Source organism: Convolutriloba macropyga, chromosome 1 (genome assembly GCF_964194025.1).
Source record: "Convolutriloba macropyga chromosome 1, txConMacr16.3, whole genome shotgun sequence".
Classification (NCBI taxonomy): domain Eukaryota; kingdom Metazoa; phylum Xenacoelomorpha; order Acoela; family Convolutidae; genus Convolutriloba; species Convolutriloba macropyga.
In genome coordinates, this window is record NC_134468.1 from 835,684 (window position 1) to 858,235 (window position 22,552).

General features: G+C 33.4%; 2 protein-coding genes across 5 annotated transcripts in view; one reads left to right on the forward strand and one right to left on the reverse strand.

The window, feature by feature from the left end:
* Positions 1-22,552, forward strand: part of LOC142355010 (uncharacterized) — an 86,321-nt gene that overhangs the window by 36,009 nt on the left and 27,760 nt on the right. For all 3 annotated transcript variants that reach the window (XM_075407336.1, XM_075407431.1, XM_075407381.1), the window contains exons 2-8: positions 3,803-4,028; positions 9,104-9,253; positions 10,069-10,206; positions 13,702-13,923; positions 14,701-14,899; positions 15,523-15,628; positions 16,882-17,118. In XM_075407336.1, coding sequence (XP_075263451.1) covers positions 9,166-9,253; positions 10,069-10,206; positions 13,702-13,923; positions 14,701-14,899; positions 15,523-15,628; positions 16,882-17,118 — 990 coding nt within the window. In that variant the 5' untranslated portion in view covers positions 3,803-4,028; positions 9,104-9,165. The remainder of the gene's footprint in view (positions 1-3,802; positions 4,029-9,103; positions 9,254-10,068; positions 10,207-13,701; positions 13,924-14,700; positions 14,900-15,522; positions 15,629-16,881; positions 17,119-22,552) is intronic.
* On the reverse strand, positions 10,474-13,821 carry LOC142355262 (cytochrome b5-like). Of its 2 annotated transcripts, none has more exons than XM_075407505.1 (2): positions 11,488-11,624; positions 10,474-11,147 (listed from the first exon to the last, which is right to left on the reverse strand). In XM_075407505.1, the coding sequence occupies exons 1-2, from the start codon at positions 11,567-11,569 to the stop codon at positions 10,843-10,845; spliced, it is 387 nt and encodes a 128-aa protein (XP_075263620.1). In that variant the 5' UTR covers positions 11,570-11,624; the 3' UTR covers positions 10,474-10,842. The 2 variants fall into 2 exon arrangements, 1 of the variants encoding a protein (XP_075263620.1); XR_012761193.1 differs by lacking the exon at positions 11,488-11,624 and adding an exon at positions 13,673-13,821 and having other exon boundaries at positions 11,013-11,147.

Consider the following 22,552-nt stretch of genomic DNA (forward strand, 5'->3'; position numbering starts at 1 on the left):
TGTTATTGACAGTTCATATATCACATTATTGGCGTTCCCAAATAAAACAAATAAAAAAATTAAAATCCTTAAAGATAAAGATTATGGTTTTAACAGCTTCGACACTACTTTCTCGAAAAAAAATAATTGAATTTTTCATTTTGTCTCTACCTGTAGTTTTTAATTATAGTTGTCTTTTTAGTCGTTTGAATTTTCCTGTAAAATGACCCGGCTTCATTGATTTTTAATGAAAAAATAGATGAGCCAATGTTCTGATATTAGTAGATGGCTGATGGCTTTCATGGCTTTGAAAAGAATTGTTTTCCAAAAAAGGACAATAATTTTTTCCTTTTAAGGTCTGTTTGTTACCTAGTCTCGATAATTACAAGCGAAATATGACAAATTATTTTGTCATATTTGACGTTCTTTTTCTAGACGTAGGAAATAATCTGGATAAAGATAAGTCTCAAGGGCTTCCTTTGGAAGAATAAGCGAACATATTTAATTACACTCTTTTGTAATTAATGGCTCTTCGGAAAAAAACAAGTATTACTTAATTTTGCCTTTTTTTTCCTTTTGTCTACTTGTTACCTAGTTTCATTAATGAGAGGTCTCATAATACATTATCGGTTCAAAGAAAGCGCAATCGAATATATTTTGAGGGCCAAATTATGGCTTTACGGCTTCGAAAGCGTTTTCTGGCAAGTTTTAATTGATTTTTGTTGGTGGTCTCTTTGTTGTTTTTTTGTAGCGTCAAGAAATTGATTACCGACAGTTCTTATTTCCGTTCTATATAAGCATTGTTAATTGTAAACCTATGGGATATTTTAGTTGATTTCTAATGTTTCTCATTACTTCGAAAGTATTTGTTTAAAAAAAAATAAGCAAATTTTTCAACTTTACTATTTTTGTTTTTTTATTGTCTAATGTTACCAAGCCTTATTATGGACTGGTCCCGTATCTTTTCTAGTGGATTACAAATCATTTATTTTACTTTCATTTTTATCTGACGCTATTTTGCCTTCGTTATTAAATTTTGTTTTTAAAACGGACATAAAGTTTTTGATGTAATTAATGTTTGTTGTTGTTGATTGATTTTGCTGTTCGCCTTGACTCGCTTTCTTAATATTGACATATCTCATCTATCTAATGCATCATTTTCTACGCCACTGAGTTGTTTGCTTTGGAGGCTATCTTTCCGTTCATACGCCAATTTTTTTTTTTGATAACTACTTGATTTTTTTTGTGTTTTTCTATCTGTTCTTGATTTGGTCGACAATTATGCCAAATTTGAGGCTGAGCGGGTTTGTAACCTTATGAACTCTTTTTATCATTGGAAAAACTTGAGACGCTGATTTTGAATTGCTTTGTATTTTTTTTTGGTACAAATTTTACATAAATTTACCAAAAAACAAAACCTTTGTTAAAAATGTCAAAACCTGTTTCTGAGACATTTTGAATACTTTTTTTAGTGCAAAACTTTCTACTATTTAATAATACACCGATACGTAAACAACTTACCATAATAATCAAAAAGTTCTATTTTATAAGTAATGTTCAAACCTTAAAATTACAAACTCAATTTCATCAAGATCACTGAAAAGGAAAATGAAAAAAAGAATATGCTCGTACTTGCTGAAATTTTTCAGAAACTAAAAAATTATTGCGAACAAAAATTATTGTTTATTAAATTGGTAAAACTTTTTATAGGTAAACCATTTCTTGAATTGAAACTGTATGCTTTTTTGAATTGGCTTCAGAATATTTGGATATTTTGAAAAAAAAAAGATCATGTATAACTTTTGTAGTCACCGTCGAAGAGACGGTTAGCAACGAGAGCTAATATTTTGTTTTATTTCCTTTTTAACAAAAATTATGTCTATGACAAAATTTTTCCTGTTAAATTTTGAAAAAATTTCAGAATGAAATTAAATCTAAACGAATATTTCATTGCTTAAGTTTCTGTTGAATATAAATATCGCATCATTTTTTAAAATGGATAATCTCAAAAAAATCTCCAAAATAAACGTTTGAAAGTACACGTTTCTGTCACACAAGTATCATTTTAAATTAAAATAAATTTATATATATATATATATATATATATATATATATATATATATATATATATATATATATATATATATATATATATATAATTATTTTTATTATAGCAAAGGCATCATTGAATTTTTTTCTTTTATTCGCAATTAGGTGATACTTCATTTTGCTTGATCAGGTTCTTGAGAAAAATGAAGCTCATAAATCTGATTGACAGTTACTAAAGGTTTTGTATGATACCATAATTTTGTTTTCCTTGGATTTTCTGTTGTTAGTGTTCACCAAACAGAACTCAGTTAAAATTTTCTACCGAATTTTTTGATGCATTTACTCCGTTGATTTTTCAATGCCTGGAAGATAAATTCTGCTTGAACTTCTAAGTTAGTGAGAAGAAATAAAAAGACGGCTATAGTTGTTTTGCGCATCTCTTCTATTTCCCGCTAGATTCATATAGCGTTTTCGTTTTTACTAAAACGATCATTTGAAAATTTTATTTCAAAAACTGTAAAAAGGTGTCACCGCATTCGTTTTGAGAAAAGTAGACAAAAACATTGTCCATTGTCACGCTCATATACTTTGCTTATCTGCTATTGACCACGAAAGGCCAAGTTCACCCAATTTTTTCAAAGAAAATAAAAAACCCGAAAGAAGCCAAGCGAAATTACGGAAATGCCATTTCCGCCCGAAAGAGCTCAAACCCTATTTTATGGAACCACGAGAAAGCATTTATTGAAAAAAAATGACCTGTTTATCATTTTTTCATGACATATGAATCGTCTCCAAACTTCAGTTTTTCTCTCATATCTGAAAAATTAACTACAAGGTGGAGGATAATTTTTTTCATGCCACACGAGAGAATAAAGACAACGTTTTCAAGCTTACAAATACACCATTGTGTAACATTTTCTATTCCATTAGCATGCAAACAATGTTAGCTGGTGCTATTGTTCGTAAATGTACGCTATCTGAACACAAGAATTTTTTCCCTATTCAACTCAATTTATGCTGTTAAAATGACTTTTAGATGGTTTCCTCTTATATTCATTCAAGTTAGCGATGCTTTTTTGTATTTTTTGGTGCATTTTGTGGATTCTGGAGTTCTTGATGGAAAAATATTGAAAAACTAAAATTTAAAATTTTAAAATCTTAGAAACAAATATGGAAAAACTTCAAGTTAATTTGAAGTTCCAAGTAAAGAATCGTGCACTCCTGTTATTTGTGTATCTCGATCTGTCAGAGACTCTTTAGAATGTTTTCATTGGCAGAAAGATTTTATATTCCATGCTGTACTCCAACATACGTATAATGTAGCGGAATAATATACACATGGTGGATAACTCTTTTTTCTGTTGTTGAAGTCATGAACCCCCACGCTTCGGTAGAGGTGTTTTTTATCAGACATAAATTTTACATCTGAATATAAGAAAAAATGTTCCAAATATTATATCCGTATGAGCTGGCATTTAAGGAAACATACCATATATTGTTCCTTTTGTCAAATCGAAGCGTGGGGGTTCATTTTCATGCTAACTATGAAAACTTAGCTGAAATATGCTGAAGTTGCATTTACAACAAGAACAATACTCCCCTCACGCCAAAATTCGATGTGAATTGTTTGCAAAATCCTTCAATCAATGCGAACAATTTTACTACATGAATTATTGAAAACCCTCCACTCCATTTCCTTTGTTCGCTTAATTTTTCAAAAGTAGCATATGGAAATAAAGATATGAAAATAAAGAACATACTTTTTCTAACACAGGAGCAGCAGAGGATAATTGGACGAACAAACAATGTAAACATTCTCTCCAATTCAACTTGAAAACGACCATCAGCATAAATTAGACTTGTGCGTGGGTGGATTTGTGGACAAAGAGGCTTAGATGGGAAGAGCGAACAATCACTAGTCAGTTTTCAGTCCTTAACAGAGGCCTGCTTTCCAATTAAGGAGAGAAACCTGCCAAGATTCAATTCATCGCAACACAAAGGTACATTTTAATGCCTGTTCAAATTGTGGCGCAAAAGCTGGACCTCAAGAATAATAGTCTTTGTTGGAAATATTTTAATTTTTGATACCATAAAAAAAGTTGGCAGTTAGGCATTTGTTTAGTTGAAGATAACGAAAGCAGTATTGTGTTTTTTGGCGGTCGTTTTAAGCTCCGATATATTCTCGTTTCTAAATACAGAACCTCTTCAATATATCCATTTGGGAAATAGTTCGAGTTTATCCAACAGTAATCCTGTGATTTTTTATGTTTTTTGTGAAGTTCAGCTCTCCAATCTGAGAGTCGGCAATGGAGTATTTACAAGCACTTCTGTAGAGGGATGATATGTAGGGTTCAAGCAAGCGTAGGGTTCAAAGGGACTGCGGAAAAATTAGCCAAAAATAAATAAAACTCAAACTAATGGTCAATCAAAAAAAGTACTTGATCGTTTTTACGGTTTTGACACCATGAAGCTAGTCGAAGTAATCAGATATAACAACACTTCATTTGGACCTAATCAAACATTTATCCGGTTTCGCAGAACAATAGTTCTGAAATGCAAAAACTTTCTTGATTACAAATTGATAAGATCAAACAGAATTTTCACGATGTGACAAGATACGCTAACAATCGCTGTTCAATTAAAAAGTCGAGCAATTAATGCAGAATAAGTTTTAAGTAAAAAAATTTTAGCATCAGTAGCTATCGATCACCTGCAGCACAATGAGTGGGACATAGACGTCGCTAAAGCTATTTTCTTTGCAAACATTATTTTCATGAGCTCATTATAATAATTTGGGTCTAAATCTCAAGTGTGCTTCATCATGTGCCATGAAAAGATCAATATGATCAATATTCAGCTATTCAAAAGATATTACCTGTTTCTATCATTATTTTCAAATTAATAGCACCCAAGGGTTGGTGGCAGAGCAAATCAGCGCTGCATCAGTCTATAGACATTCTGTTTTTAGGAAGAGCAGTACTCTGTTCCTGTCTCAACTTAAACTGGCGGGTCTGATTTTTGAGTAGAATTTACTTCATGAAAAACAATATGTTCAACTTAACTACCGCCAACAAGGTTTGCTTTATATGCGATTCGAACTTCCGCGTGGTTACTAGTATATTTTAATTTGCGTAGCAAGTCGTAAACACTGAGCTAAATGGGCTTTGTTGTAATTGCGTACAAACCATCTTAAATATAAATAGTGTGTATACTACTATTGAAATTACCAGTTGCAAGCTACAAAAGTATGACGTTACTCTGCTCAGACTTAATTTTGAGGTATCAGTAATTTTCAGACTATACAGGATAAGTTTATTATGGGCGAACTCTATGACCACAATATAATCATAAAGAAGAAATACTGCAGATAAAGAAACTTAAAATATTCTTGAGATACAATTTTTCCGAACTGAGTTAAATTTTGCTCTTGAAATGTGCTGGTTCAGCGCTGAAAAACTCTGCGACTAAAGTCCGAGCAGCAAATTTTTCATCTCTTGAGTTTTATCTTTTAACTGTAGTAGATAGCCTCATTTCAGTTTTTGAATAATTGATTGATGAACAGAATGAAAATCAGATTTATATTGTTTAAGTTTTTGCACTTTTAATCAAAATTTCTCATTGTAAAATACACTATTGCTTGGGATTTTTTAACGAATAAATGGAACACAGTACGATAAAACATTTTAAAAAAAGGTTTAACCACGCGGGATATCATCTGCAAGATTTGTCATCAGTTGTCAAAATTATCTTTTAAAAAATCTATTACGTAATTCCACTGATATTTGTCACGACAGCAGAGAAGTATCGTGTTTGATTTTTGACGCAAAAGAACGAAATTTAAATCCCCTGCTTCCATCACGTTGTCTATGTGAGGATGAGCCCCCACTCAACCGTAAATTCAAGTTGGCCACAGCTTAGCTAATACTGGATTCACTGATGATACCCCATGACAAATTCAGACGCAAAAATTGTCACCATTGTTAAAGTAAAGGGTTAATCCTTCTCATGAAAAGAGCAGCCTGAAACGTGGAGAATAAAATGAAAAAAGGCAGCTGAGAAATAACAACTATTTATTATTTCACAACCACCAGGTTCATTTTTTGTTTATAAATTCTCAAAATGTTTTATGAGATGATTGGTGTTTCTTTTAGGTGACTGATTCAATGATATAACATATAACAACTAATAATCACCTTTCTACCTTTATAAATAGTTTGTTTACTAATAGTCTTTTTGTGTTTAATTATGTGTTAAAACTCTTAATAATTAGAACCGCAACTCCAGGTATATTACCTTAAAATATTGAGATTGTCTTTTTTGACAAAGCAGAAACAAATCAAATTTTTTCGGCAGCTTTGCGGGCCTCAAATTGTCTGCCCTGTCAATCATTTTCTACCTCTCAAAGCTTTCATAAAATAAATAGATGCTCTGAACCTTTGCTCAATCCTCAACTCCAGCTGTTGTCCCGATATCTTTTTACGCAGTAATCTGGAGCAATGTAATCTAGTGGTTGAAGCTAATTCCTTCTCAGATCACAAATTGTTCATAGCAGAAATGTCTGTCAGGCTCACAAGAAAAGAACAAAAGCCTCTCTTCCAAAAACTCAACATCAACAAGGCAGATTGGCACATATTCATCTCTCATTTTGAATTCCCCACTATGTCAAACAGATGTCCCAATGACTTGCTACATTGCTTTTATCAGAGTTTGTGAAAAGTCAATGCTTGTGAAAAATCAAAACCTCGTATAAAAAAACGCCGGCTTGACGCACCATCTTATATGTCTTCTCATAGTGTACACATAGAAAACAAGCTGAAGACGCTAAGGAAATCAAACAAAAGATCAGCGGAAATTAGAAATTTAGAGGTGGAGTTAAATTTATCCTTGCTTAAGGACAAACAAAATTTATCGAGGGTTTCTGTATTCCAACAAACAACGATGCATACAAATTTTTGCGAAGACTAAACCAAGAACAGACATTCCATGAGAAAATGAAATATAGAGGCCAAGATATAATGGGTTCTCAGAAAATCGCGGAACGTTTCAACGAGCATTTTTCTTCAGTATTCATCGAAGATAATTCTGAAATTATTGTGCCTGAAACAGCTCAGCCAGAGATTTTTCTAGACGATATCACATTCAACGCAAAAGATGTGCTAGACAAAATATCACAAAGTAAATCTGGTGCCAACTCTTATCATCAAATAACACCATCACTCCTTGAAGCCTCAGCGCCGTACGTTATAAATAGTATCTTGTATATATTTAGCTGCATTATTAATGTTTGCCAAATTCCCATAGTCTGGAAAAACATACACGTGCGTCCTCGTCACAAAAATGGTAGCAAAACGGAAATTAAAAACTACAGATCAATCGCAATGCTCTGTGCAATTTCTATAGTTTTTGGAAAAATAGTTTACAAACAAATTAAGAAGACATTCGAAAGGAAGCTTTGCACTGCTCAACATGGTTTTTGGGCAAAAACATTCAACAGTCACCCAATTGTTACTATATTGTGATAACTTATATCAAGCTTTAGACGAAAATTCATCCCGATAACAGTTTACCTGGACATTGAATTCAATATTATTATTATTATTTTTATTTTATTATTATTATTACTACTATTATTATTATTATTATTATTATTATTATTATTATTATTATTATTATTATTATTATTATTATTACTATTATTATTATTATTATTATTATTATTATTATTATTATTATTATTATTAATATTATTATTATTATTATTATTATTATTAGTATTATTATTATTATTATTATTATTATTATTATTATTATTATTATTATTATTATTATTGTTATTATTATTATTATTATTATTATTATTATTATTAGTATTATTATTATTATTATTATTATTATTATTATTATTATTATTATTATTATTATTATTATTATTATTATTATTATTATTATTATTATTCAACAGCTAGAGTGCTTAATAATTGATTAGCATGCGAGTGATTTAATTATTTTTGCTGAGGGTGTAACTTTAAAAAAACTCAAACTATTTTTAAAAACCATTTACCCTCAAAAACCAATGTGTTTTATCCATATTACGTTGAGATAATGTTATTTTCCCAAATAAAAAATAAATAACGTTAATATAAAGCTTCTTTTCCCAATAACGTGTTTGTATTTTAAATTAACTATCAGCTTCGAATAAATTAGAGATAGAATAAATATAAAATTAGAGGTCTTCTTAAAATGAGCAATGGAAGCTTTTCACTGACATTTAATAGCTCAATTGGTGTCAAATTTCAATACAAATATTTGCAAAACAGGAGACTTGACCTTCTGTATGTGTGATGTTGAAAGTTCAATAAAATGCTCTTCTTGACTCCTTTATAGCCTGAGGTACTATTATAGCTTGGGTTCATTATCACCTTGACCGCTACACATTATAAATTACAATACACCTTCAGTTCACAAAGACCTACCCTCATCAATGATGGCATTATGGAATCCCCTCCCCGAGTTAGGAATTAAATTATAATCAGCTTTCTTACCCTCATATTTCCGTTTGTTTACAATAGCGAAGAAGACTGAGCTAGTAAAATTCAGTGCTTTTTATGAGTTGGGCATTAGGTCTTGTCATTTTGTAAATTTGCTGTCATTCAATCGGGGGATTCTTACAGAGGAGAAATTATACCTCTTATCAACCCTTCAACTCTCAAGGGGGATAAATACACAGGTAAATTTACTCCAAAGCCAGGAAGGAACACCATCATTTGTTGTTTGTTCGTCCTTGTGACGTTTTGCATTTCTCTCTCCTTTATTCTGTCTGTGAACTTCGGTCGCCCCTTTCCGGTGTTGTTACCAGAAATTTTATCTTACTTTAGCTCACGCACGATGAAAGAAAGTTCACGAGATTACAGTATCAGCTATTATTCATCCACAGCTTAATATTATATTTCCCAAATTTTCATTGTAAGAGCAAAGCGTTGATATAGGATTGAGGTGTTGGTTTATCATTAATGGCATTGTAAATAATTAATGTTCTCCGTACATTCTTGAATTGATCCTGCCTTTACAAATTCAGGTGTTCGCACTTCCTACCAATTCTGCATCCTTGACGTTCCCCTACACTTTTATCCTTGAGAGATGACGTCACAGAAATTGTGCCCAGCCCACCAAACCAGTCAGGAGAATAACCCAACAGCGGTCGCCGAGCAAGTACAATCAAGCACAGGTATTCTAAGCATTATAAATGGAGTTCGTTCTTTTTGTAGAGCTGCTCAAAAATTGCATTGTTTTTGCAAAATGCATTTTTAATTTTTGCTAAATAATGATCTGCAGGTTAGAAAATTGGACCGATTTGAGCCTGTTTTTGTTTGGGCAACTTATATAATATGTAATTCGTTCTTGTAAAAATTGGAAGGATTCGTGTCTGAGCGGAAAATTTCCAGCACTCGAGCCAATAAATCCAAAAATAAATTAACTTTGCCATCCTTGCATTTGTTGGTGGTTATGTTCATCAAATCATTTTTAGCGTAAGAGCACTAAAGGGTCAACAACCGACTTTGAAATTAACGATTAGTTATCAGCGCATCTTTTTTTCTGCTTCGATTTTAAAAATCATTCTATAGGTTTCGTGCTTTCAGCAACCATAGCCTTTCAATTCTATTGCTACAATTAGGGTGAAAGGCTTCATCAGTTATGTTAAGAGCGATTCGCCCCCATTTTAATCTTCATACAACTATAGCATTCAAAATTATGGACGCAAAGGGTTTGGGATTGGGTTTTGGGGTAAAATGTTTGAGGGAAAGCTATGATATTAAATTATGGTGTTTTAATGAGTCGGCTTGAAAGGAATCATAGTGAAAACCTGGATGAAAATATGGGAAACGCAGAAATTCTATTTCTTTTCTTTTTTGGAGAAGTTCGTACTGAAATACAGAATCCGCTCTCATAATTGCCAACCAAATTACCTAGTTATCAAGCGTAAATCTAAAAGATTATGCGGTGAAGTAGATGAAAAAATCATGAGTGATAAATGATATTTAGGTGGTGTTATGGACGGATGCAAAGTGGAGGTAGTGTTGTTGCCCGCTGACGAGGTGTCTGCCCCTGCCCAATTTAGCCCCGGGGAACGAGTGATGGGCTATGTATTTTGCATTCTCAAACAGAACCTCGTCTGCACACGTGAGTTATGGTTGCTCTCGCGTAATATTCATTCCCTTAGCATTCGCTCAAATTACGAATATTTTCCCCTCGACTCCGGGTTGCTCCAAGTAAAATAGGTAGCATCAATTAAATTAGGATTAATGTTTTCTAGAACTCGAACTGTATTCTCGGTAGTCTTCAGCAATATTTTGTAGTCTTCAGCAAACATCTTCAGAAATATTTTGAATCATGCAAGTACTCGAACTGGTCTTTTGTCGCATGTCACCTTGACTAGATAAAATAGCGTATTTTTTCAATATTTTTCATAATTGAGAGAAATAGTCGGTGGTATTTGTACATTTTTAATGATTAAATTAAAAGATAGTATACATAGGAACAGTTTTCACTATTTTTACAATGGGAACGAGAACAAAATCAAAAAGAACAATAATGACAATAAAAAGATGACACAATTTTACAGGTTTTTCACCTGTCATTACTCCGTTTTTGCAATCAACACGATTCATTGCTGTTTTCATTCGTTATATGGGCGATCGGCGTGGATCATTTTTAATAAACTAGCACTGCTATAAATTGATGGACATGATAGAGGCTAGGACATCTCTGAAACAATTGCTTTACTCCTAAAAATTGATTTTCTTTCTATCTACAGTTTCAGCTACTCTTTCCAAATCCACCTCCAATTTGGAATTGATTGTGAGACCTGCTTAAGCTTTCCATCAAATTCGACTGCTCCACTTTCCCAATTAGATATTTTTTCATTATATTCTTCGCCAGTCTCGAGTGTCCATATCTGACGAAGGCTTCCGTCCCATCATTTCCCCCAAATTGCTCTAATATCGAAGCACCTCCCGGATGTTGTGTTCGAAACTTTGTGAAGTCATAGACTAAATTGTCAATGATGATCCAAAGTGAATCTGACGTGCAGTGTGTCAAAATTTCGTCCCGCGAGAAAGCTTCTAAACAAGGAGTTAATTTTTTGCCCACTCTGGGTAATGTAGCATAATTGTGGGTGATTTCCGTTGAGGAGTTGGCGCCCATATTGTCTAGCTGGTTTGCACTTTTGCTCAAGCAGATTTAGTATTGCTATTCAAGTAATTTTCAAAATGAATCGTTTATAGTTGACGTTTCATTATAAAATTTGTGGTTTCAAAGTGGTTGGAAGATTTTTCAGACAATTTTCGCTTTCATCAATTCTGATATCTCAAGCTTAGTTGTGACAGTATGAAAGTCACGCTCTAATCGAGGTTAAACACTCATGATTTTATTATTTGCTCGCCTTATTAGTAAACTTTGTACTTGGTTTGAAATCTTTGAACTTGAAATGAGCCACAAGTCTAACATTCCTCAGATTTCTGGTGAACTGGTTGCAAGTTTCCATTTGCAAATATGGTCGGAGTCATATGTATTCTTTGCAGACTAAATATTGACCACTATGTCCGCACAATTCAATAAGGATGGAAAATGTAACGTGACGTCATCAAGTTTCCATCAGCGTAGAACTAGTTTTTGATTCAATTTCAGAACCAGTTTTTTATTTGCCTTTTGATGCTAAGCTGATTTCATCAAGGATCAGAAGCTTTGTCAAATCAAAATTAAAAAATTAATATAAGTCACGGAATAAATTTCTTTGCATTATTGCTTGGTTGTTTTTCTTTGATTGCGCTCAGTTGAATGTTTTTTTATTTTTGCTCTGTATACATGAATAGCTGCTGCAACCCAACTCGCTAGATAAATGGAACATAAGGTTTAGTTGAAGCTTTTAGAAGGATCTCAGACACTTAAGTTAAGAAAGCTGCGCTGTTATTTTGGTCAAAACTTTTGTTTTTGGTTAGGTTTGCTTACATTTAGCCATGGCCATTGACAATCATACCTTGAGCGACCAAGGCCAATTTTATAAAACTTCTGAATTCGAGATGTACGGGTTCCAAAATTTTCATTCAAAATTTTTTGACCAAAAATTTTTAAAAGTAGAAAACAAAAAGAAAAACTTACCCGGCTCAGCGGCTCAGTTTTTGTCTAGGTAAACAAAACTTATTATATATATATATATATATATATATATATATATATATATATATATATATATATATATGTAAGTGTATATATATATAAATATATATATATATATATATATATATATATATATATATATATATATATATATATATAAATATTTAGATGAAAAAGTTAGATGAAAAAAAACATTAAACTAAAATCCCCTTTTCACTTTTTTCGATTTCGAGGGTTATCTATTAACTTTTTAGGTAAAAATTATGGTTTATTGGTTTTTCAGTTTGTTCTTTTCTCTTAATGAATGAATAGGGCTACATTCTTGTTCATTTATTTTCTGACCCTCATTTTGCCTTCCTGGTGTAATTTTTGTCTCATGATAATTTAACAAAAACACAGTTAACGAGTTTTGATTTTTTTCCTTTCGAAAGTTTTTGGAAATAATTTCTCTGTGTTTTTTTCTGTTTGCTTAACTTTCGTTTTCAATTGTTTCATTGTCAATCATTTATTCTTGATCAACAACTTCACTACAGTATTTTTGTTTCAAAGGCCAGTAAATTGATATCACATTCGTTTCACTACTTTTTTTGTGCTAAAGACGATTAGTTCAAAAATTTCAACCCTGTTTCCTTTTTTCAACACCTGTTCTTTTGAAGTTAACTATTGCGGTGTTATTGAAACCGGCAGTCTTGCAATTGTTTTCTAGTGCTAGCAAAAGTTAATTGGAAAATTGTCTGTAGCTTTCGTTGACCGTTAAGTATTTCTAGGGCTAACCAAATTTTATCAAGTTTTAAAGCAGCTTAGTTTGTTTACATATCACCATTTTAATGATTTGTTTCATTTTTTCTATTTTTGTGTACAATTTTATCAGTTCATTTGATCTCTGATTTTTCAGTTTTTTAAAATTTTTTCTTGTTCATTTGTCTCCAATTTTTTAATGTGAATTGGAACTTGAAATTAAACGATGTCTTGGTTTTGCGCAAAAGTATTTATTTTATTGAAAAGATGTTTCAAAATGTTCTTTTTTAAAAATTGAGCCTGTCTGTGATTGATTTTCGCTAAATCTGTAGCATATATGCAAGTGTTTTTTAAAGTGATTTTTTAAGCCAGTTGATAACTTTGGACAATCGATGTTTTCATTGGAAAAATCGGAGTGAGCTCTGAAAGAGCTCACCCAATTGCTCAAAAAGTCTTTTGAAATTTTGTTCCAAGTAGGAAATGGATATAATAATAATATAAATGGATATAAGAAGTTGCAGTTTTATACCATTTTGTACCATCACCGCTTGTATAGATGTATTTAAAATACATGAGCCAAAAATGTTTCCAGAAATCGACTTCCTCTTAAAGCTGAAATGGAATATTCTAATTTTAAAGTTCACATTTAATTTAAGAATGAACGTTTTGTGGTAACTGCCTATAAACCTACGATAGTAAAAATTATTTGAGCTGCAAAATCATAATTGATTACCTTCCTACTCGATTAAGTGTTGTGTTTAGAGTTCAAACTTCGTCTGAAGGGTGAAGCCAGCTGTCGTTTCGAGATGTTTGCCAACTGTTCTGACTTGGACGATGATCTGGACTCCACGACTAAGGCTTCCTGGACATCCTGGAGGTCAATGACGAACTGTTCCAAGTCATTCAACTACGATTCCAGACAAATGACAACACATAGCAATAGAGAAATCTATCTCAACTCTATTTACGACATACTCAAAGAAGGTCAGCTAATACAAAAAAGAACAATACTTGGATAGGATGAGAAGTCAAACATGTACTTCACGGAGTTTAGTCAAATAACACTTGAGAGCTGTGCAATTAGAAAGATAAAACAAAACTGGATAACTTTATTGGAAGCTTATTTTATCATTTTAGACTGCCTAGATGAAGAATTTCTGTCCTCTAAGTGAACATTATAGATTACCCAGTGTCCTTATTGCTCGAATGAACTGAAATCCATAATGAGATCTTGTATGATTAAGCGCTTAGAAGTTATATTTGGTAGCAATTGGTTGATAAATAAATCTAAGCAGATAAAACCCCTGTTACAATGTACCAAAACTGGAATTACAACTTGTTTTAAAAATCAGCCGACCAGCAGTTAACTTCGTATTTGCTTAAGTTAACCTCTAATTTTGCGCTTACTACGTGATCAATACCTGTACTCTTCAAAGTTTAAATAACAAATTGCTGATTAGCCCGCGCTAATATCTCGGCCTGTGAGAAAACTTGGCATTTAAAACATATCTTAATTATATTTAATAACGAATTCATCAGAAGCAAGTTTTAGGCTAAATGTACTTTTCTATGCTGAAAACAGTGACAAAATATTGATTTTTCTTTTACTTATTTTAATATAAGTTAATTAAAAAATTTGAAAATATTTAATATATTTAATATTTAATACATTTTAATTATTTAGTATTTAAAGATATTTAAATATTGACTTTTACTTATTTCAATCGAAAAGTGCTATTTCGTAAATAATGAATTTCATAGACCTTCCAAAATCCGCACAACCAAAAATGAAGAATCCTCGAATGAGTTCCTCGTCAACTGGAGATGATCAGAAGGTGTACACATTGGAGGCAGGGGAGTACAGATTCCCATTCACCTTCCAGCTCCCTGTCAAAATTCCACCCTCCTTCAACTCAAACGAGGGCAAAATCATCTATAACCTGTCTGTACTCTTGTCAGTGTAAGTGGCACATAAAAAAATATAAGAGATAAAAGAAGTATGCTATGTTGAGAACCCTCTCTGTGAACCGAAACTTGATACATCTGGATAAGAAACATATTCTAAGAGACCTCACTAAGATCTTCTTGGTAAACCATTCTTGATAATCCTTGCAAACATCACGACATATTACAAGGCGGGAAAACATCAAAAATCATGTACTACGAACTTGCAAGATCTTTGAACGAGTATCAAAAATTGATTCAGTAAGCCGGCCCGCTTAAAATTTTCTTTATATTTTTTTCGAATACGATTATTCAATTTTGCAATCTGATTTCAATGATAGCGGAATTATGTCTTCTTTCAAAGCTTGTAATCTAGGATAACGCCCATCTAACGAGAAGAACAGGATAACGCCCATATATTATCGAACAACATCCTAATACAAATATAATCTTAATTGATACAAAAGAGAACGAATTCAAATATATGTTTTGCTGGATCGTACGGCGAGAAAAAATACTTCCAAAAGTTTTTTACTGGGTTACATAATAGAACTGTCAAAACTGATGTTTGAATTGCATTCACTCATACATACATACATACTTAGATACATGCATACAGCTTATTTTATGTTGTTGTAGGCCTCAGTTGAAGAGTCAGTACAAGATCTGCAGCAGGACAGTGCAAGTTGTGGAGAAGCAATATGTAACACCTCTTTCCACTGCCTTAACCCAAACACCACAATCGGTACTATAAAAAACATAAATAACAAAAGTATGGATCTTTCCCATTATAGCCCCCCAGATTAGGGGTCAGATAACCTATAGCCCCCCAATCATGGTAAATTTACCATAATGCGGGTATATTTTCATGGGGGGGTATAATGAGAAAGACCCAAAAGTCTTCCCGGGTTTAGGTGCGCGACCCTAGACCGCTCTGATCAGACCATTTCCCAGACTTTGCCCTCTGATCAGACCATCGTGCGACCCAAGGCCCTCTGATCAGACCGTAGTGCGACCCAAGAAATCGTGCGATCATAGTGCGACCCAAAGGCCTTCCGATCAGATCATCGTGCGACCCAAAGCCCTCTGATCAGACCATAGTGCGACGATCAGACCATAGTGCGACTCAAGAATTGGTGCGACCATAGTGCGACCCAAGAAACTTGTGCAACTTTAGTGCGACCGATGCTCCCTCTGATCAGACCATTCTTGAATACATGTCATAATCTGTTGTTATCTGTTTAAATTATTCAATTCAAACTTATATACTACTCGACTTAAAATCTAATATATTAGTATATCTTGTTAAGGTTAGGACAAAGCTGATTGATAAAAATTCATTCAGTCATTTTGAAGTCATTTTGAAGTGCCTGTAACTTTTTTGGGGATATGAAAAACAGTGATAAAAAACTGCAGTCAAATAAATATGGTCAGTTAATAATCTGTGGTCAGATTTTGGGGCAACTTATGTCCAGACTTTGGTCTCTGATCAGACCGTAGTGCGACCATTGTCCAGACTTTCGTGCGACCTATGATCAGACTAGTGTGCGACTTTGCCCTCTGATCAGTCCGTAGTGCGACCATTGTCCAGATTTCGTGCAACCTATGATCAGACTATAGTGCGACTCTGCCCTCTGATCAGTCCGTAGTGTGACCATTGTCTAGACCATCGTGCGACTCAAGCGTTTCCCAGACCATGTATTTTGGATCGCATCACGCCACCAGTGTGCGACCCAAAAGGTCTGATAAGAGCAGTCTATGGTCGTGCACCTAAACCTGGGTTATTTTGTACTCCTCAGGTCTAATTCGTCTTTTTTTCAACCAGCTTTCCTGTGCTTGCCTCTTATATTCTTCATCCCGAACTATCAAATACGGCTCGCAAGCCCGAGATATAAAATCAAACTATATTAATATAGCCATCATTATAGCTGAATAATACAAAATATGCCGAATTATATTGCATAACTGCCAAATATAGCACATGCTGTCAATTTTCAGCGCTCAGATTTGTGTTCTGCTTCTTCACTACTCCAGCCGGACTTGATGACGTCAGGCGGAGGGGAGGTGGTTGAGGAGGCAGTGATTGGGTGCTGTATGCCTGACCATCTGGACTTGAGTGTCAGTTGGGATAGGGACACGTATTCACCTGGTGACGTCATGCTTGTGACGTCAGTACTGAACACAACTGCGCCCAAGGAGGTTTCAGTGCACGGAGGATACATTAACTTGATACAGGTGAGATATGATATTAACTTGCCTGGTGAAATTAAAACTGTACTTTTTCGATAATGTGTGTCTTGATGAGACTCTCGACAACACGCTTTAATTTATTGACGTTAATTATTTTCATAAATATTTATCCCTTACTAATAGTTGTCCATTATCAATGTCCTTTATGCAAAATTTTGTTTGAAATTGTTCATTGATAGATCGGAAACTAACGCGCGTACAGTTTTAATTTGCACATAAGATCACAGCTTTTCAGCTCCAGATTTTAATGACTCGGCTATGTCGCCTTCCTTCCCTAAGCGGTCGTGAATGACTCAGGGTTTTGTACTTAAATCTTCATTGCCAAAATTTAACAAACAACCTAACTTATCAATACTTTACCATAAATTTTCTGGTAAAGTTGTCTTATCCACATCTTGATAGGATGATGCAACATTTGTTTGAAAGTCAGCAAGATCTTGCATGTCCTTGTGTTGTCTTGAAGGATCAGGTTTCGTCCCTTTTGGCGTGTTATGATGCCTTTTCAAATACTGTAAATGGAAATTGTTATTGTTGCAAACCTTCAAATATAGTTGAATGTTAGGGATTTTATGAAAGCCCGATTTGTTTTTTATTTAAATTTTAGGCTGCCAAAAGCTTTTCGAGAAAGATGCAAAAGCCATATCATTGAAAAAGCTGACAATTGAACGAATACTTGACAAAATCTCATTAGTTTTTGTTTTCCGAAGATTAAATTATGCTTGATGTTCCCCACAAATTTTCATTTTTAAAAAAATTCTAGTGCTCTTTATAACTTTCAGCTTGGAAAAATACAGAAAAAATATACCAATATGGATCAGTCTAGCTATTCAATGCAGGCTGCAAAATAGCATCAAAATTGTATCAGAAAATTACTCTTTTTTCCATATTTCATAAGAAAATGACCTTATCAAAAAATGAGCTTGTGTTTTTAGGGTTGCGTATATTTGTTCGTTGTAAATCGCTTCGATCAATGAGTTATAATACATATAAAACAATATAGGTACAATTTCGATTTAAAGTTCATTTGGAAAATATTCCAGAAGAAAGTTTTAAACTCAACAGATTTTTGCAGCATATTCAAACACTTAACACAGTCAAAGTTTTGAAAAACTTTGTATTTTGGAGCGGAGAAAAAAAACGTCACTGTTTTTGAACGATTCAATTTCCTCGAGAACTTGAACCAAGCTAAAGTTCCTCGAGCACACATGTTTAGTAGAATCTCGTTGTTTTGTTCAGTTCCAACATTGGACAGGCTGGTATATGAGCATATGAACACTGGCTGGTTGGTTAAACACAAATTTTGCATCGAAAGTTTTGCTTCTAAATAACCATTTCTCAAATAAAATCTCAATTTTTCAAGTTTTCCGAAATTGTTTTTGACTTTTTGCTGTGATTCTGATCCAAATTTAATTTTGTCGCAAATGTTTGGTTGCCAAACTGATTGAATTCAAAATATTGTGTGATATCAAACGTGAAATCTTGAAAGAAAGTGGGACACATGATGACACAATAATGACTTGCTTAATCAACTTTCAATTACTGATCAAGACTTACTTTATTTTTGTTTTTTATCAACAAAATTGAGGTCTCAGTATGCGATTCACCGAAACTGCTTTGAGGAGATAATTTCATGGTGTGAATGGCAGTTTTTATTCTCAAAAATCTGACCCTCTTCAGTTAGCCGCACCTCCAACACTCCCCAACACCCCCATGCTAGCGTACATACCTTAGCCCCAGTTGGCTACTGCCAAAGGTAACCACTCGCCGGTCGATTGAGAGCAATTCACCCGACCCCGACGTTATGGGATAATGTTTTCATAGTGATAAACTTTGAACGAAATTTCAACAGCAGTTTTTGCATCAGACAATTGAGTTTATATACAAAAAAAAAATATTTAAAATCCTGAATTTTTTAAAAAAGAATTTTCCAATCTTCAGAAAATTTTTAAAATTTAAACTTAAGTACTGGAAATTAAATAATTGGAAAAAAATTGAATAAAAAGAGGTAAAGTTAAAATTAATTGTTGATTTTTTTGAACACTTGTCCCTTTGTTGAACAAACGCGGGAGTCAGACCTTTAAATCAATATACAGTTACTTGTCAACAAGCTCTTGGAGCACGATGAGGACTTTATTCAAAAACTTTACTGAAGGTGCGCACCCAGGATTTTTTTTATTTATTCTTTATTCTCCTACAAAATTTAAGCAATGGTTTAGCGTTGCCACCACCCAAGCCAACTGTTGACATGCCGATAATTCTCTAGCAATCAAAATTCAAGTTTTAAAGGACCTCATGCAAGATAATTACGCCCTGATTACTTTTATATTTCTCTTATAATCTATTGATTGATATGCTCACTCACTTTTATGCTAACTCTCTCTAGTTTGTTCTTGACGTCACAATTTCCTCATTTTTTTTTCACTTTAAATGTTTTCTGAACGGAGAATTAGCCTAAAACTGGCGTAATACACTTACAAACATTCTATAGAACATTTCCCATTATCTTTACAAGCAGAATAGCTTTTATACTTAGCATTTTGCAACATTTCGTCTTCAGCTTGCTGAATCTATTCGATCTATTCGATGAGCCTTGATCTAATTAATCTAATGGATTTGTGATGATTACCCTTCATAAACTAGAGAGATACCTTGACACTGTGTCCTTGTGTTCTAACCATTTCCTCCTCCTCCTCCTCCCTTAGTTGCGAACTGAATTATTTGAAGCAAACACGTGAACACTAATTTTTAAGATTACCCCCATAGTATAAAGATTTACAACTTCTTTTGTTCCATCTTAATGCCATCTTTTTTTGATGGCATCTCTTTCGCTGTTCTGATTAGAAAGCTAAACTCGAACGAGATTTGACAAATTCTTAATAAATACTGATTTAAGCATAAATTAAAGTTTATGTTCTATTTGTGAACTGCTAACTAGTATGTCAAGGGTAAATTGCCATAATCAACAATCAGTACAATTTTGGGCTTAGAAAAGCTTTTATTTAAACTGTGAAGTTAAAATTTAAAAAAATACTAGTGATTACTAAAATACTCAGTTTGTAGTAATAAACCCGTGCATCCGTTTATATGTATCTTCTAACTAAGGAAAAAAATCGAGAGCTCTTCCTCACAGCTTCGCTCAAAATGATAAAAGATGGTTTTAAAAACGTCATTTAGCTGCGCTATAATCCATTAATGAAATAATATTGTGCAAATTGGGTAGTACTTGATCAATTAATGATTTTATATGAAACACTCAAATGGATCATTTCGTTTGATCAAAAATTGCTGACGTCATTTCAAAATGCTCATAAGGAAAAAGAGTATTGTTTGCAGCTGAACTCGATTTGCGTCAATCGAAGCTTCTCAAGTGAAACGCTATAAAGCTTTCCAAACAATATTTATGGTTGTATGTTTGTATAATTAATACTTCCCTCCTGAACAAACTGAGCCTAATAAAAAATCCAAGCCTGTTTCGTTATTTTTGGCGCATCTTCTATCGCCACACTAAAGTTCAACGTCTATGACGTTGCATTTCTTTTATTTGCTTTCCTGGTTCAAGTTTCATCAGTTGAAGAAAAATGGTGCTTTCTAAGCAAATACAACAATCGATGCAAAGCTTATGACAGAAAACAATTTCAATTTGGTATGTACGACGAACGCCCACCTCAATTTTTGCGAACTTAATTGGCAACTTAATAAGCAAAAAACCTTAACTTCGAAGAGTAACATATTCTCCTCTAGTTACTCTAGACTGCGCTAGTGAAAACGGCAGAAGTATCAGAATACAAAAATTTGATTGCTGACCAATCAGAATTCGTGAAACCTAAATGTTCTTTTATGATTGGTTTTTTGCTTCGCAAAGCACTCATCGAAGTTTTGATGTTATGAAATAGGAGGTAAACATTAACATACTTATGCTCGAAAATGGTTTTAAGCCCGAAAGAGGAAAAAACTAATTGCTGGGTACATCAATATCAGTTTATCATTGATTGCGATAGATTCATGTGAAGTCCCACGAGTTATTGCCAAACGAAAAAAAAAATTAGCATCTAGATTCAGGCTATGACTCATTTAGGTCAATTGAACGCATAAAGTTGCGGTGAAAATCTCGACCATTTTTTGAGCAATCAGAATCGATGAAATTTCTACATTTTGCGGTCGGGTGACGCTCCACTTGGCCTCTCCGTGGCCGCAACCCCCCCCCCCCCTTGACGGGAGGAGGGGGGAAGGTTGAGACCAAGGATAGACCTTCGTTACGTTAGTTGACGGTATATTTGTCTGCTTACGAAATAATGATTCAAATTGGTCAATCAGAGCTTCAGAATTAATTTTATCGCTCATTTTACTTCAATTGTCGACTAAATTTCTCATTTTTGGTTGTCGGCTAAACCTTCTGTCGGCCAATACGGCGGCCACCGTAAAAAGCGTATCCATTCCAGTGGTAAATTTTCATAAATTTCAGAACCTTTCAGTAAAAAGTAAGAGACTGTGAAGGCAATAGTGAATACGGCAGAGGTATTAAAATATAGATTTTTCAGATTAATCAATCAGAAATTAGGAAAGTATTTTCTTGTTTCTGAATGGCTAAGAATTGAACAATTTGCCCACAAAAGTTGCCATCTTTTAAGATACGATTTGCACGTTACCTCAAATAGGCTTGGAAATCATGCCAAGCCGAAGGAAACATCAATCTATCTTGCATGAGTGCTAATCAATCTGGCGTTTGGTCAATGACAAATGGTGACCGGACAGTAGATCGAAAGGACAACAGATCGAAAACAGAAAAATTGGGACAATAGATCGAAAATTAATCTCTATTCTTATTGGTTGAAATTAAGCATTATTTGCGAGCTGCAATATATTTACCACATTATGGCCATGCCTCGCGAGCCATGGCCATGCCTTAGTGGCCCGTGGGACTTGATATGAATCTATCACAACCGAACAAAATATCACAACAGATTATGTTATATGCGATATAATAAATGAGCGCTCAAATCTGATTGGCCTATACTCAAATTGAATAATTTAATTTTCGATCTGTTGTCCCAATTTTGGCTTTCGATCTGTTATCTTTCAATCTATTGTCCTAGCACCCTGCTGATCGACACGAAGCAATATTTTAATTATAATTAATTGAATTCATAATGCATGAATTACATGAAATACTTTAGTTATGTTGAAATCAATGAAAATTGCCTTGGAAGAAACAATTATTTTTTACTAATCATACTATTGGATGCCATGAAGATTGAAACAATTTGATATCGGCAGCCAAAAAACTTTTTTTATTAAAATTTTTTAATTAAAAAATGAAAAAAACTGCTAGCGTTAAAACAGCGGAAACTGTTGAGAATTTACATCAATCTAAATTTTCATTAATTTTTCAAAAAGATTTGTATTGAAAAGCAAAGCACTT